The sequence below is a fragment of the Pseudoliparis swirei genome, chromosome 3, assembly GCF_029220125.1.
Source record: "Pseudoliparis swirei isolate HS2019 ecotype Mariana Trench chromosome 3, NWPU_hadal_v1, whole genome shotgun sequence".
In the NCBI taxonomy this organism is placed as follows: Eukaryota; Metazoa; Chordata; class Actinopteri; order Perciformes; family Liparidae; genus Pseudoliparis; species Pseudoliparis swirei.
In genome coordinates this window covers 2,601,514-2,618,255 of record NC_079390.1, presented here as the reverse complement: position 1 = coordinate 2,618,255, position 16,742 = coordinate 2,601,514, and the positions used below count along the sequence as shown (strand labels likewise).

Genomic DNA, 16,742 nt, shown 5'->3' with positions numbered 1-16,742 from the left:
CTTCTTAAAACCCATTTTTATAGAACAGCTTTTAAGTGATCTTGTCTTTTTATGCAGAACTTTGGTTCCCCTAATTTAGTTGTCTGTTTTTAATTTAATTTTAATTAATTAATTTTGGATTTTCCATTTTATTTTGTATTTTAATATATACTTTTAAATGTAATATTGGTTTCTTGCTATTCCACTTGTTTTGCTTTGACTCTCTGTGGAGCACTTTGTAAACATTGTTATTTAAGGTGCTATATAAATAAAGTTATTATTATTATTATTATTATGTTTATATCAGCAAGGGTAGAATCAAGTTTAGGTACAATTGTTTTTGTGACTCATTAGGATTCAACAGCTTCAGTCCAAAATAGGAATATACAGTTAAAACAACCCTTACAGCTTCATGAGGCTTTTACTGCCGGCTGTTGTATGATATGATATTCCTTTATTCGTCCCACAGTGGGGAAATTTCAAAAATCACAGCAGCAGTGCACATCAAAGCATCAATGAAAATAAATATAAAACACAAAACTAAATACTAAAAACTAAATACTAATACTAATCGTAAATATACAGGGGGGAAATAAAGTGCTGAGTAAAGTAAAGTGCAGAGTTTGCCAGTTGTATCAGGCAGTTTGGGTTTTAGCTGGTTGTGTTTAAGGACAACAACAATATATATGTTGATTTTATTTCTTATATGTCACTCTCTGTCATTGAACTCAATTTAAATTGTTTAAACTGTATCAAAAATGTACATATTAGCACCTTTCTTGTTCCTGTACATATTGCCACCTTCTGTATGGTGTATATTTTTTTATATATATTTTGTTTTCCTCTTTCTTATTATAGTGTTATTTCTAAACCGTTGACTCTGAGAGGTCTGCACTAGATGGGTCCAATGGGTCTGGACTGTTGGTCTAGGCAGAAATAAATAAAAACTTGAATCTTGAATCTTGAAGTCGTCTATATGTTTGTATTCATCTCACTTCATGTGTGTGTTCCCGATGCCATTAACCCTCCCCTCTTAATTACTTAATCATAAACATACACATTACCACACAATTGAAAACACAGAGTTCCCAATTTTACATTTTATTGTTTCGGATAACATTGTTATGACCATGCTAACCATGCACAAAGTACAGTAATTACACAATTTAAAGTTAAGCTCCCCGTGAAAGACTATTTAATACTTGAGTACATCATTTCTTTATATTCTTTCAAATCAGTCCCATTTAAAAGAAGAAGAAAAAGCATAACTTAAGTCAATGTGAAACAGCAGGGTTTGAATATGCAAATACAAATTTTTAGTATGCAACATACACATAACGCTATACTTCATTTAAGAATATTAAAAAGCCTCTGTTTTTTAAATGATGTATTGTTTAAGGAACACAAATCTAAATGCCACTTTATAATGACATAATAATGTGTACATACTCTTTTCGTATAATAATTTTTTTGCAGCATGGTACAGGAGAAGCGTTTCAAACTCAGGGTTCACGTATCAAAGGTCACACAACAATCCCTGTATCTTAAACAGAAAAAAATACAGACTGTAAAATGGTTTGCACCAAAAAACAGTAACTAATCGGTCGCTCATATAAGGCATCTCTCCTGTAATCACATTTACACACGCAGCAAATGAAAAATGATTCTCGTTTTATGAATCTCTCAAGAAGTTAAAGCTACCCGCTGGATTAAAAAGAGCATTCTTATAGCTACAGGGACCACTTACAAGTTGATTGTTAGACAAACATTCCTGCCACAGTCTTACACATCAACAGTCAGATATCTTCTGATTGCAATCTATACTCTACTGTATATGTAATAGATTAATGCATCCGTATACCCTGTGCCTTGGAAACCCTTTACACAGCAATGCTACAGAAAAAACACTTTAAATGACATGAAACTGCTCTATTTTCATCACTGGAAATTCATGAAATCACTGAAGTTAAGATTATATGAATGCAATTACTGTAAATTCACAATAGAGCCCGAGTGTTCATTCTTTAGTCTGCAGCAAACTTGGAGTATAGGTATGTGCCATCATTTGTGTAGATGCCAGATTTTCCTCAATGCTTGAATATTTAAGTTGACAGCTTTGGAATCGTGCTCCTCGCTCACGTGCAGTTCGATAAGTCCCTGTTGAAGATTTTTTTAAAGGGTAAATCCTCTCATAAATACCACAATCAGACCTCGCTGTGTGAGGAAGAGGAAAGGATTCTAGTTAGAGTCTAGTTTGCCAGATAAATCCTTTAAATTCCAGCCAAATAAATCATCAGCAAATTGCACAAACAACATAAACATGAAGAAAAAAACCGAGTTTAAGTATTTAAAACAAGGCTTACCGGAAAATGAAGTAGTCATGCCTTTCCCAGTAACACTGAATTAAATTTAAAGGCTAAGGCCGAGGTACAAACGCTGTCATCGATGCTCTGAGCTATGTTTCTCCTGCACTGATCTGAGACCCAGTGAGGAATCTGTGCAGAGAACATGAGAGATTCTAAATAAACATCAGCTATATTGTGTTTTTCTAAATGTGGACACTATTTAAAACCCTGTCTTTTGTTGTCATTATATCACGAGTCCATACACACATTCTCTCCCTGACCCAAATGTGCATTAACAAATCAACAAATGTGCAACATCTCTGACACATTCTTTCAACTTGTCGGCTGCTGTGCGATTAGAATATAGAATATTTGTTTTCCTAAGATTGCAAGTCATTGTTTACAGTTTATTTTTAAGTCAATCTCTATGGCTCCATATTCCCGTAAATGTATAGTGACACGGGGCACTCGCTCAAAATGTGACGTCCGTGAGCGTAATTGTGTGACGGTGAGAAGAGGAAGAGAGAGAGGGAGGGAGAGAGAGAGAGAGAGAGAGAGAGAGAGAGAGAGATTATTAGCGGACTACTGGATGATCATTTTATTTGAGGACGGAGACGACATCCCGATGAGCTTCGAGTCCACCATGGGACTAACGACGCCCTCGATGAGGTTCTTGTTGCAGTCGCCGGCGTTGCCTTCAGAGGCCCTTTTGGCGTAGGAGACACCGCCGCCGGTCAGGTCCATCAGGTCTTGGAGAGCGCGGGTGTCGCTCACGCCGCCGTGCTGCATCTCGATGAGTGGCGAGAACTCCGGGATCGAAATCAGTTCCTCCCTTGCAGCCGGGCTGGAATATCACAAATGATGAAATCACATGTAACACGCGTGTCCTCGAAGACCACGCGTGTAAAGCGGGGAGTAGAATGTTCCAACGGGGTTACCCGATGACCCACCTGACCTCCATGGGCTCATCACAGGACGCCGTACCCTTCACATCGAGCGGCTTCAGCGTGATGCTTGGCGGCGACAGGTGACCCAGGGACAGGGGCGCCACAGACGGTCTGAGGACCCCCGACCTGGACTCCCCCGGAGCAGCCGACGACGCACGCGGGCCCCGCTGTCTGCTTACCTCGGCGGTTATCGGATGGCTTCTCTTCGAGGCGCTCCCTTCACCCTCCACCGCTCCGTTCATCACGCCGCCCTCGACTTCTGCCGTCGGCTTTTTACGGGTTTGTTCCGCGGCGTTGACGTGAGCTCTGTGCGGCCGGCTGACATCCACTTCCTGCTGCTCTTCGTTAAGTTGTCCGTTGTTTTTAACGTGCAAACTCTTCTGATTGTCCATCCGCGCTGCTTCTTCTCTCTCCACCGGGGCCTTTTCCTTCACGTTGACCTGACCTTTGACCTGAAACTCAACCTTTTTCAACACTTGCTCATTCACCTGAGCATTAGTCTGAACAGTCTTTACTTCACCTGCGGAGGATGAGAAACATCACGGTGGGCTTCACTCTATTTGGACTGTCCATTTAAAATCAACTGGGTTTTATTTGAGAAGAGAGCCAAGTATACTCCGAACAGTATTACTGGACAAGTTCAAGCTAGCTATCCACTCAAAAGCCCAAATTAATTGAGATTTTAGACACTCCAAATAAAGCGTGGCGCTCACACGGTCCCTGAATGCATCTTCCAAGGGCGTTTGTATTATTAAGAGCGGCTAATTTTACAGTCAGCTCCCAGGACGTTGCTCTACTGTAAAATATGCCCTATCAGCATCGAGAGGAAAGTCCTTGGCCCAAATATTGCTTAACCTCCACCAAATGATTTTAAATGAATGTCTCAAGGAACAAAGAAGTTGCTTGGTCGATGTGGACGAGGATCGTATCGCTGTTCATCTTTTTGCCGATGCATTAGAAAAGAAAATAACAAGAATGCTGGAAAAACATATTGGCGTATGTCCTCAAACCAACTCATAAGAATGGAGATTACTGCTGCGCATGCTCTCAAATAAGCCATTTAATAAATCACATCAGAACCTATACATGCCCTGTTTTGCATTTTTACAGCTGCAAGGCATAGAGAGAGAGAGAGAGAGAGAGAGAGAGAGAGAGGGCGGAGGAAGCAGGGGCAGCAAGCAGGACCACACTAACCTGCTGGCTTCGTCTCCACCTGCTCCTCCTTCTGATTCAATGCAGAACAGAGACGATGGAAGTCAATGTTTGTGGCAATCAGGACACGCCAAACCAAAGTGTCACCAGTCAAAATAATTTAATAAAGATGATTACAACAGAAAGACTTAATGAAATAAAAGTTGGAAAAATCACACGGTCAGCAGGTGCCTCAAAGGCAGCGGGAGGGCGTCTCTTACAGTACCTTCAAGTCGGCTTCACCCTTCCTAGTTCTCTTCATGATCTCCTCAATTCTCTGCAAACGTATATTGACATTCAATCACCGCGGGGATTTTTTTTTTTTTTTACAGAATTCAGAGTTTAAAACATTCAGCGGGCAATGACCGTCCTTTGGATGTTCCTTTTTTTTTTATTACCTTTTTTCTTCGTTGCCTCTCCTCCTCTTCTTGCTGCGCCTGCAGTTCTCGGTCTTGCCGCAGACGGTCTGCGTCCTCCTGAGCTTGGACTTGGGCTTTTTCTTTCTGTTGAGGCGGAGCACAATTTACCCAAAAACTGCACAAAAAAACCTCTGTAAGAGCCATTTTGTTTGTTTTTGTTTAGTTGGACCTCCCACCACTAGAGGGCGTCAAGCCACTGTCAAATAAGACAAAGGCCGATATAATCAGGAGGTTTTTTGACCGGACAGGTGACATGTGTTTTGATTTCTTAAGTTGTTTGGGGAATAGACATGCGTTTGGACAAGGAACATATATTTTGGTTTGTGTTGGAAGCCGTACAACTCTAGAAATAAATAACCTTTGACATTACAAACTGGACATTGCATCGAAACTAAAATCTAAAACTAAAAACCTCCAAGCAACCATAGTGAACTTTTTTGATAGGCAACAAGGTCACTGCGTAAGTCAAAAAACGGTGTCCTCCTGCCAATCTAGCAACACCTGGCCCTAGAGCTCTTCTTCTCTTCTTCTTCTTCTTGGTGTTTAACAGCGGTTGACATCCATATATTTGGTGCCTTACCGCCACCCTCTGCTCTGGAGTGTGAATCAGAAATTATGCTCTCTTCCCCCCTCCCCCCCCCGCCACCCAAAAAAAGAAGAAGAAAAAAAGGCATATACCCTAGATGTCTTTCTGATTACATTGGCCTTTGTCTTAACTGACTGTAGTCCTGCGCCCCCTAGTGGTGGGAGGTCCAAACAAGCAAAAACAAACAAAATACTCTCAACACTCTCAATCCAATGCATACATGCAACACCGTGCCTCGTCAAATGACCTCTGACCTCTTTGTCCATCTGTCTCTGCAGCAGCTTCTCCTGCTCCTCCTTCCTCCGTGTGTCCTCCTCTTGTTTCATCCTGTTCAGATCTTCCTGCTTCTTCCCCTCCTCCTTCAGCTGTTGAGCCTTCGCCTCCTGCTGTCGCCGCTCCTGCGCCAGTTGCTTCTTCAGCTGCTCCTCCCGGTATCTTAACGGGTCGTCGAACACATTGAACGATTGAACTCCTCCACCCCCCCCTCGACCGACCAATCGCCTCTCGCTCGTCATTTCTTTTTTTCTCAAACCGACTCACCGGTCCTCTTCCTCTCGCTCGCGCCTTTTCTCCTCCAGTACTTTCTGAGCTCGAGCCTGACGCCTGCGCTCCGCCAGCACCCTGGTGGCCTCCTCCGCGTTGGTGATGCCGGCCGCCGCCGCTTTCCCCGCGGACGCACACGGTGCCGATTCTGTGGGAAAACAAAGAAAGGTTAAGATCATCCGAGGTACGGTGAAGGTTACAAACACTCATCGGGATGAAGTCCACCTTTCTTCTTGTCTCCATCCTGAGCGTTGCTCGGCATCTTCTTCTCTTGGAAGTCCACGTTGGGAGGCGTGTGCTCCTTCCTGTCGGGGGACGGGGTGTCTCTTCTGAGATGCTTCTCCAAGGTTTCTCCCTGAGGTGGTCTGGATTTAGCGACGTCGGCGTCGGCCGCACCTTTTGCCTCCCGCGAAGATGGATTTGTGGCGTTGATGTCGGTGTTCTTTCTCACCGCTTTGGATGGTTCACCGTGCCTCTCCGGCGTCTTGGCGTCCGGCGACGGGTTTGATCGTTGTCTCGTGGGAGAGTGATGGTACTGACGAGCGTCGCTCGGGGAGTGGGAACGCATTTTGGATGCCAGCCTGCACACAGATAGATGTTTGTCTTAAAGAAGGAAGTTGTTTCATTACTTTAGGTTAAAAATAGATTGAAAGAGTTGGAGGAAGGTTCATCTGGTTGTAGATGTTTATGAGGTATGTGCACCTGTGTGAACTGGGATGTGATGACTTGAGTCTTAGTTTTTGTTTTACTTATGCTGTGATCTAAAAAAATAAAAATAAAAAATTAAAATAAATAAAATAAATAAGATTTTAAATTTAATTTTTTTATAAATTATAAAAGAAATGTAAAAAAGAATTATATATATATAAATAAATAAGATAAATGAAATAAATAAAATATATAAATAAGATTTTAAATGTAATTTTTTAAATAAATTATAAAAGAAATGTAAAAAAGAATTATTCGTTAAAAAAAATCAAAAATAAAATATATTTATTAAATAAATAATAATAATAAAATTCAAAAGTTTAAAATAAATACAATTATAAAAAATTACAAAAAGATCAAATAAAATAAATAATTAAGTGGAATTAAATTACAGAAGAGATTTGTTAAAATAATACTGTGTGAACACGGCAGTGCTCCCTACCCTACCAAACAAATAATCTTACTTTGAGGTTGCAGGGGAAGCCAAGTGCCTGGGGACACTGGCAGGGGATTCGGATCTTCTCAAAGGGGATCCACAGCCTGGAGATGCAGTTCTTCTCTCTCTGCGCAGCCGCTGCTTCTGCAAGTGCAAGTGGATTTAATGCATAAGATCTCGCAGCTTGTATCCATTACTGTTTGAATCCTATGTATGTTGAGGTAGAGCACATGGAGGAGGTCTGACCTTGGGGGTATTGGGAGTGGACTGAGAGCCGCCCTGAAGTCCAGCTCTGTTGTGATCCGCAGGGTTCAGGGAGCCGCGGAAAGGTGACCTGTGAGGGCTGCAGGGCGCTACGTGACGACAGACACCATTCTTATCGCATCTCAAAGTGACAGAGGGGTAAATACAGAAGCTGGGCTTGACTGGACCGTGTGTGCTGCACCCAGCCCAAGCTCACAGACTCATGTCTTACAGCCACAGTCAGTTGGCAGGTCTGTTGAAATTCAATCCAGAAGGTATAATACATGTATAATGGATACCGGCATCCATGTTTCAGTTAGAGTTCGATGCGTTATCTTAGGGTGCTAATCAACTTTTTGTGTATAACACCTGGAGGTTGTCCAGGTCCACGCCGAGTCAGCATCTCTGTCCTATCAGACGGACATGGAGGGACAGTTTTGATCTGATTCTTGCCAAAAAAGAGGCCATTGATCTCCCCAGAATTGTATTCGACGTGACTGTGGATCGGCCTTTGAACACATCTTTGTCTTTTAACTGCCAGTACGTTTTAAACAATGCAACAATCGGACCTAATGGGGTGTATTTAATCTTTTTTTGGAATTAATCCTGAGTCTGTGAGACCATGCAGAGTGATGCAAGCACACACGTAATAATCCCAAACCCATTTGCCATAATGGTTTTTCCTAGCCACACCTAAAACAACGACAGCGAATGAAGAAACACACACACACACACGCACACGCACACACATACACACACAGACCTTTTTCAAACAATCACAAAAGCCCGACACACACAGAACACATCGTACGGCACCAGAAGCATCTCTCAACTTCTCATCTGTAACGAGTAATCTCCAAAGACTGCAGACTGCATGTGTGAGTCTATTATTTTATCTGCTTGAGATTACTGAGCGGGTCCTAATCTGAGGAAACTAATCCACAGTTTGACTTCTAGGGGCATTTGAAAGAGAGTCGTGTATATATACTGAACATGTGTTCTTACTTAAGCAACCCGACAGGAAGACTAGGCTGAAAGGGACAAACTAGGAACACATGAACAGACTCAGCTCATGCTGTTGTGTATTTGCATTGTTCTTTTTCTTCTTCTTCTCCTGCATGGTGGACCGTTTGCAGACATTACGCAGAAGTCCAGAACACGAAGAAGATGGAAATGTTTCTGCTTGTTTCTGCCTGAAAATGAGTGTTGGAGCAATTTATTTGATATTAGTATTTAGTTATTTTATTGACAAGTAGTGTTGTTTAATCATTCAGGCTGTTTGCTTATTTAGGTCAGATGTTTATTAGATGTATATATAATTTATTAGAATAGCTTTTTCATGTGATAGTTACCTTCGCATTGAAAATGCCGGAAGGTTATGTTTTGATCGCCGTGTATTTATTTATTTATTTATTTGTATGCGTGTTATTCGCAAAACTCAAAAAGTATTGAACCGAATCGCATGTAATTTGGTGGGATGATTGTTTATTATCCGGGGACCAGTTGATTAGATTTTGGGATCGATCGGGTCAAAGGTCAAAGGTCATGAACAGGTCAAAATCTTTCGCAGAACTCAAAAAGTATTGAACCGAATCGCATGAAATTTGGTGGGATGATTGTTTATTATCCGGGGACCAGTTGATTAGATTTTGGGATCGATCGGGTCAAAGGTCAAAGGTCATGAACAGGTCAAAATATTTCGCAGAACTCAAAAAGTATTGAACGAATCGCATGAAATTTGGTGGGATGATTGTTTATTATCCGGGGACCAGTTGATTAGATTTTGGGATCGATCGGGTCAAAGGTCAAGGGTCATGAACAGGTCAAAATGTTCTTGAATCGCATGAAATTTAGTGGGATGATTGGTTATTATCCGGGGACCATTTGATTAGATTTTGGGATCAATCGGGTCAAAGGTCAAGGTCAAGGTCATGGAAAGGTCAAACTCTTTTTTTACCATAGCACGATACATTTTTGTCCAATTGGCATGCAACTAATGCCAAAATGTTCATAATTCAATGCCCAATCTTGTGATATGCGAAGGTATGCGCTCTACCGAGTGCCCATTCTAGTTTTAGTTTAGTTTAATTACCTTCGCATTGAAAATGCGGAAGGTAATGTTTTGATCGCCGTGTATTTATTTATTTATTTATTTGTATGCGTGTTATTCGAATAACACAAAAAGTATTGAACCGAATCGCATGAAATTCGGTGGGATGATTGGTTATTATCCGGGGACCATTTGATTAGATTTTGGGATCGATCGGGTCAAAGGTCAAGGTCATGAAAAGGTCAAAATCTTCATTTTACCATAGCACGGTCAATTTGTATCCAATTGGCATGCAACTAATGCCAAAATGTTCAAAATTCAATGCCCAATCTTGTGATATGCGAAGGTATGCGCTCTACCCAGTGCCCGTTCTAGTTCCTTGCTGCTGTTGTTTAGATATATTTAGTCTTATGATTGTTCACTCATTGGGTAACACTGTGGGCACCTGTGGTTACATGTATAGGAGTAGGCAGGTACAGGACCAGCATGCACCTGGGTAGGCCGATGGAGAGGCAGCGTTAGGAGTTCCTTTGCTCTTTTGTTTGTTTGTTTGCTTGTTTTGTTTAGTTAAATAAATCATCAGAATAACAGAATTCTGAATGGATAATACTTTCTTTTGTCTGCGTGAACCACGAACTCATGGAGCGTCAGTGGCAGTTTGATTTATGTTTGTTTTTTGATTTATTGGATACATGGCCACTTCGACGAGGTAACATCATATTAAGATCAGTTTGGGATCTGTGCCAGTAAATGCTCCGGCACCGACGGCATGGAGCTCGTCAAACTGCATCACTGAAGTCTCCACGGCGTCGCTCGGTTTGCCACAAGGACTCCGAAAATACAGCCGGCGGAGCAAAACACAGCAAACACAGCAGCAGCAGGAGCACAGAGAGCGCTCTGCAGAGGTACGGTGGGCCTCGCTCACAGAGCGGCTCTGTGACATGCATCACGGGGACAACACACACATGCTAGAACTGAGGGGTGATGTATATTTGGGAAGGCAAAGGAGGGGGAGGGCGGGGAGGGGAGGGGGGGCTTTAACTTTACCAGATTCGCTGACAGCAGGAAGGGGGGAGGCAATGCCATGGGGAAAGGCGGAGGCGGCAGAGAAAGGGAGTGGGGCATTGTCACTGTCACCTATAGGCAGCGGGCGGAGCAGAGCAGAGCAGACAGAGCGTTATGAACAGTTCACCTCGTCCAGCTGTCAACATCTGGATGGCAGCTAACATACCAGCAGGGATGTTGCGATGCTATGTTTTTGTTTTTTTAGGGTCTAATTTTTAAAGCTTTGAAAATCTCAAACGGTGGTGACACCCCAGAGATCATTTCTGTGTCATTTATACCCACTTCCATGATTTGAAAGCATCCACCTACAGGTGTGATTTGGTACTGCGTGGACACCGGTGCAGATATATGTAACGCCATCCCGTCTCTGTGGGAAACCAGGAACACATTTCTGCTCATGCGTACTTCAGCAGCCAGGCTATCAGCAAATATCAGGACGGGAAGAAAAGGAAAAAAAAGTTCTCCTTTTACACATACACACCTACATTCACACACACATTTGTCATGGCGTCTCACAGAAAGCTTGACTTCCATATCCTGCTGCTTCTGCACTTTCAGATCATTCACGTCTTGCATCCATGCCTCTTTCCTCCTAAGACCACAGCAGTCGTATATGAGCTCTCTCTCTCTCTCTCTCTCTCTCTCTCTCTCTCTCTCCGTATACCTGCTCCTGCAGGGCAGCCTCGGCTCCATCGCTTGGTCCTCTGCTCCAGCTGGAGGCTGCGCTCCAGGGAGCGCTTCATCAGGGCCTCCAGTCGCTCCTGAACGCAACACAGCAGAGCACCATCTTAATTTGAACACTGTCACTGTCACCTTTGCTTTTTTGGGGGGGAGGGTCATTTTTCGATATTTCATACCTGTGTGCAATATGATGAATGGGAAATGTCTGGATATTTTCTCTTGTTTCTTTTATATATATATATATATATATATTATTTGTGTGTATATATATATATATATATGTATACATGTATAAATGTAAATATATATATGTGTATATATATAGATATATATATCTATATATATATACTCAGACAATGGAAATCAGCCTCGCGGCTGTAATTGGGTGCATTTACATTTTAATTTAAAGTATTCATCAATTGTCCCGACTCAAACAAATAAAAATCTTGAAACTTGAAACACACAATCACAAATGAGATAAGCAATAGTGTAAGCGTAGTTGAGACGGATTGGTTCTGATGTTTGTGGTTAACTCGGCTGACCCTGTCCTCCTCGAGCTGCTGCCTCCTCTTCCCCTCCACCGCTGCCCTGCGGAGCTCCTCTTTCTGCCTCTGCTCGTCCAGCCGCCTCCAGCGCTCCTCCACCGTGCGCTCGTACTGCAGCCGAGCTCGGCGCTCCTTCTCCCTGATCAGCTGCTCCCGGGCCACTGGAGGAAGACACGGGACCCACGGACAAGGAATCAGAGTTAATGGCTCCAGCGTTTGTCGCCGGTGGATTTTTTACTATTCGGTTGGTCGTGGAGAGTTTAGAATATAAAGCCACAGAATAAACACGAGCATAAGATGTTTTTACTGTTTTGCAACAACAATTTGATACATTTGTATCTCTCTATGTGTATTTTTAATGCACAAACAATCACAAAAAATTGGTTGTACTATTGTAGTTTGTCTTATCCTGGTATTGTTTGTTATTGTTTTATGTTTATTATGGTCTGTCAAGGGACAACAGATGTAAATGAGCTGTACATGGTGCCTTTTAAATAAAATAATAATAATAATAGTATTAATAATGATAATAATAATAATAATAAAAATAATAATAATAATAGTATTAATAATGATAATAATAATCGTATTAATAATGATAATAATAATAATAATAATAATAGTTTTATCAGACCTTCTATGTGTTAAATAGACTATCGAGTCTTGTCATCATGAGGCAACTGCCGGGGCTGCATGATGTGACATGACCTACTTTTGTGGACTTTTCTATATTACTGTCTCTTTGTTTCAAGTGGCATACCTCATCATATAAAAAAAAAGCCAGTGAACTCAACGTCCATAACCAATTAAACTGCGGAGAGAAAAAGTGTTTTGGAGAAAAAAAACGTTGCAGGAAAACTGCACAGAAAAAATAATCCCAGCAGGAAGTTAAAGGCATTTCTGAGCTTCACACCACATCAACCTCTTTATTTGCACAAGAAAAAAAGATCAGAACCTACCCAGGCTCCTCTCCCTCTCCTCACGCCTCTCTTTGGCTAATCGCATCCGGTCGTCTGTCTTCATATAACCCTCCACAACTGAAAGATAAATAATGATGTCAGAGAACAAAACATTGAAACGAGAGAGAGAGAGAGAGAGAGAGAGAGAGAGAATTGTATCGAGACTTACTTTGTTTACCTGCATGGTTGTTGTTGATGTGTGAAGGCGACACATGTCCATTTATTTGTGGCTTCTTCTCTGTGTTAGATGGAGCTGAGGGAGCGAGAGAGAGAGAGAGAGAGAGCACAGTCAGCTCGGTCCAATGATATCAGCGCCAGAGGACTGGCATGCAGTACTGCGTTGACACCAGCGGAGGGAGACATTGAGTCAGATCTGCATGGGGCCGTGTTAAGAAGCCCTGTGCCAAGGGCAAACTGCAGCAATATGCAGGAGGAAGCTGGATGTGATAGTCACTCCACGTATGCTGAATGCCTCTTTTGGTTATTGTAGAGCTGACAATAGAGCTGATGGCAGAGCAGCCCGGATATATGAATAGACCTGAGTCATATAATGTGGTCTGTGATGTTTCTGATTGTGCAATAACCCGCATCATTGTGTAGTCAGTGATTTTCCTGCAGATGAGACAAACCCTGGAGAGGATTACTCACTGGTTCTCCCAGTTCGGGCTGGAGAGCCGTGGCCGTTTGTTGGAGATTTCTTGTCAAGAAGTAGAGTGATGGACGGCGGTGACATCTTTTCACCTATAACGCACAGAACAAATACAAAAATACAAAAAGCATTGATCAAAACAGAGAGCTGCTATTCTCACATCAACATCACAATGGTTGTAAATAGTTGAATATAGAAAATGAACGGTGAAGGTGTGAGATCGCAGGGCGTCGAAATTGGATTACATATTGGGAATCTGATACGTTTTATTATCTACTAATATGAAGCAGATGTTGAACAACTGATTATAAATGAAATAAATTAACTAAATAAATGATTACATACACTACCGTTCAAAAGTTTGGGGTCATCCAGACAATTTCGTGTCTTCCATGAAAACTCACTTTTATTTATCAAATGAATTGAACATTTCATAGAAAATATAGTCAAGACATTGACTAGGTTAGAAATAATGATTAATATTTGAAGTATTAATTTTGTTCTTCAAACTTCAAGCTCAAAGGAAGGCAGTTGTATATCTTATATCACCAGCATAACTGTTTTCAGCTGTGCTAACATAATTGCACAAGGGTTTTCTAATCAGACATTAGTCTTCTAAGGCGATTATCAAACACAATGTACCATTAGAACACTGGAGTGATAGTTGATGGAAATGGGCCTCTATACACCTCTGGAGATATTTCATTAGAAACCAGACACTTCCACCTAGAATAGTCATTTACCACATTATTAATAAAGTATATATCTATCTATCTATCTATCTATTAACAATGTATAGAGGGTATTTTTGATTAATGTTATCTTTTTTGAAAAAACATTGCTTTCCTTTGAAAAATAAAGACATTTCTAAGTGACCCCAAACTTTTGAACGGTATGTATATCTATTATGTATTATGGATATTGAGAGTTGATAACAGTCTCCAAATAATGACATTTAAATCTAAATTGGCACATTAAAAATTAAGTTTAAAATGTACTGAATGTTATAATCAGTATAATACTTCTAAACCCTACACACTGGACTTTTAAATTTAGCTGATGTCAGACAGGAGAAGTGTTTTTTACTTGACCTAAACTTTTATACTCGACTGATTTTACTTGTAACATTTAGAATTTTCCAAGATTGCCTTTTATTGATTCAGCAATAACTGGGGCTCTGCAGCTTATGGGAATATCCTTCATACTCTTTGTGTCTTTATCTTATAAACCAGTCCAGATATTATTCTTGAACATTAACTTTGTTATTGTGAGAAATACTTTAGCTGCAGAAACAAAATATTGTGCACAAGATGCTTCCAGACATAAAAGTGAAATGAACACTGACGACTCTCTTCTAACATAATATCCATCTCTCTCTCTCTCTCTCTCTCTCTCTCTCTCTCTCTCTCTCTCTCTCTTCCTCAAGGAAGCAGCTAATGTGACGAAGGAAGAGCTTTTCTCCTGTCTGCAACCGTATAGAGTTACTCATAATTATGCCATATTCCATTATCATTCTGCAGGAGAGATTTCTCCTTCTTTCAGGGCGCAGAGGGTAAAATACATTTTGAGACATGTGACTCTACAAAGTCATCCCCGATGGTTTAATGCTCAAACAAAAATACACAGTTTAATCTGTCTGTGTCTGCAGGCAGCCCACCAGCCGTCCTCTCTCCTCCCATCTAAACCCTTTTATCCGATTGAGTTACGTCATCACCACACAAACAACAACGGTTATACACACTTCGCCTGATTTTGCTTTAAAGTTACTTAAATCTGTAATGCTGACTGAGTGAGAAAATGTGAAACTGTGACAGAAAGACACACAATCACACAAACGATGTTCCCCAGTTCTGTTTTGCTCTGCTCACTTTCACTCGTGATAAATAAATAAATAAAAAACCTTCAGGTCTGGTGTTTTATGTTAATTTTGAATGATTTTTTTTAAAACCGTGCCCCTTTTAAACCTACCTGCATTGAAACATGCACAGTGAGACCTCAGCGAATAAACATGCACATGATGCCGGATGATGAAGCCGCGCAGCCCGCATCATGCACACAGAACCAGTGGATTTGTCAATTGCGTCATTCATGCGTCTGCTTTAAATCGCGTATAGCAAACAACAACAACAACAACAACAACACATCCCGATGGCATGATGATGATACCAAACCTATAACCGACGTCACATCGAGCTTACCTGTTATTTCGCTGCACGATGTGGCGGTTTTCGCCATAGCGAGCTGTGACGGGAACAATGCACGCGAATGAACCGGGCGCGCGCTCAACCAAAAACAGTCCGCAGTGAAGCCGACGCAGCGGCGGAGGTAGACACACGTTTCCCTCCGCGGCAGAAAACAATCACACGTGCATTCAGCTAGAAAGGTCTGAAGGTCATTGTGAAGGCTGGAGATGACGGCCAGCGCACGAGCGTCTTGTGTGCGTTGAATGGAGGAGACGGATGCTGGAGCCGGAGGTGATGATGAGGATGATGATGCGCACACGATCGACCGACTGCACCGCGCGTCGCATTGTGAGCCCGCCCTGACACACAGGCTCTACTTCACCGGTGGATGGAGGGGGGAGAGACTTCCTCTGTGCACGCAGCTCCAACTAAATGCTGTGATGCAATAACGGGAAGGGGGACAACACGCAGAATCAGTGCGTGCTCGCCTATAGGTCAAGTTCGCGTCTCTAATGCAACAATTAACTGTTTCCTAACTTGATTGTATCATAATACACAGGAAACGAACCATAACCTTGAAAATAGATTCAAATATATCATACAAATAAATACTGTGTAAATAATAACTGATTATCATTATTGTTATTATTAGTAGGCTACAGTTGCATTTTCTGTATTTTTTTTTTTTTTAAAGATCAATCTGGAGGAGCCATAAATAGAAAAAAACATTGATTGCATATTGACAGGTAGGTTATTGTTCCACACACATGGTCTGTCCATTGTGAACCATCCATAGCGCGTGTATTCACCTTTTTGAAAAGTAGCTGTTTTGACCATATCTGGCCATGATAAGAGCCTTTGCATATGAAGTGAGGCATCTAAAAGGACAATAAAGCAGCTTTGCCCTGAAAGACCGAGAGTACTGGATACATTATTATTTTTTGTGTCAAAAATTAGTGTGGTAGTATAATTAGAGATCCACAATGACATAGAACCTGAGGAGGAGGAGGAGGAGGAAACGGAAACGGAAACGGACAGGCAGTATTTGTTTCCCTTCAAACTAGGGTCAATAGGTTAGCCAAGTTAGATAGGGAAGATAATATCAAGTCAAGGGCTCTGTGGATGAAACCTAAATTATTTAAAACTCTACGAGGGGAAAGTAAATAAAGAAGCTAAATGCTTTAAAAATATATATAATTCATGTGTTTTCATA

At 41.5% G+C, this 16,742-nt stretch overlaps 1 protein-coding gene across 4 annotated transcripts; it reads right to left on the bottom strand.

Moving 5' to 3' along the window:
• Positions 1 to 1,070: 1,070 nt before the first annotated feature.
• Positions 1,071 to 15,932, bottom strand: map7d2a (MAP7 domain containing 2a). Of its 4 annotated transcripts, none has more exons than XM_056411662.1 (17): positions 15,545 to 15,932; positions 13,346 to 13,438; positions 12,876 to 12,950; positions 12,698 to 12,775; positions 11,736 to 11,899; positions 11,177 to 11,273; positions 10,495 to 10,584; positions 7,401 to 7,507; positions 7,183 to 7,298; positions 6,236 to 6,591; positions 6,008 to 6,158; positions 5,722 to 5,902; positions 4,861 to 4,965; positions 4,689 to 4,739; positions 4,466 to 4,496; positions 3,275 to 3,791; positions 1,071 to 3,168 (listed from the first exon to the last, which is right to left on the bottom strand). In XM_056411662.1, exons 1-17 carry the CDS (start codon positions 15,579 to 15,581, stop codon positions 2,907 to 2,909), a joined length of 2,511 nt encoding a protein of 836 aa, XP_056267637.1. In that variant the 5' UTR covers positions 15,582 to 15,932; the 3' UTR covers positions 1,071 to 2,906. The 4 variants fall into 4 exon arrangements, with proteins under 4 accessions (XP_056267637.1, XP_056267635.1, XP_056267636.1 ...); XM_056411660.1 differs by having other exon boundaries at positions 12,867 to 12,950; positions 15,545 to 15,931; XM_056411661.1 differs by having other exon boundaries at positions 4,466 to 4,493; positions 12,867 to 12,950; positions 15,545 to 15,931.
• Positions 15,933 to 16,742: the final 810 nt, after the last annotated feature.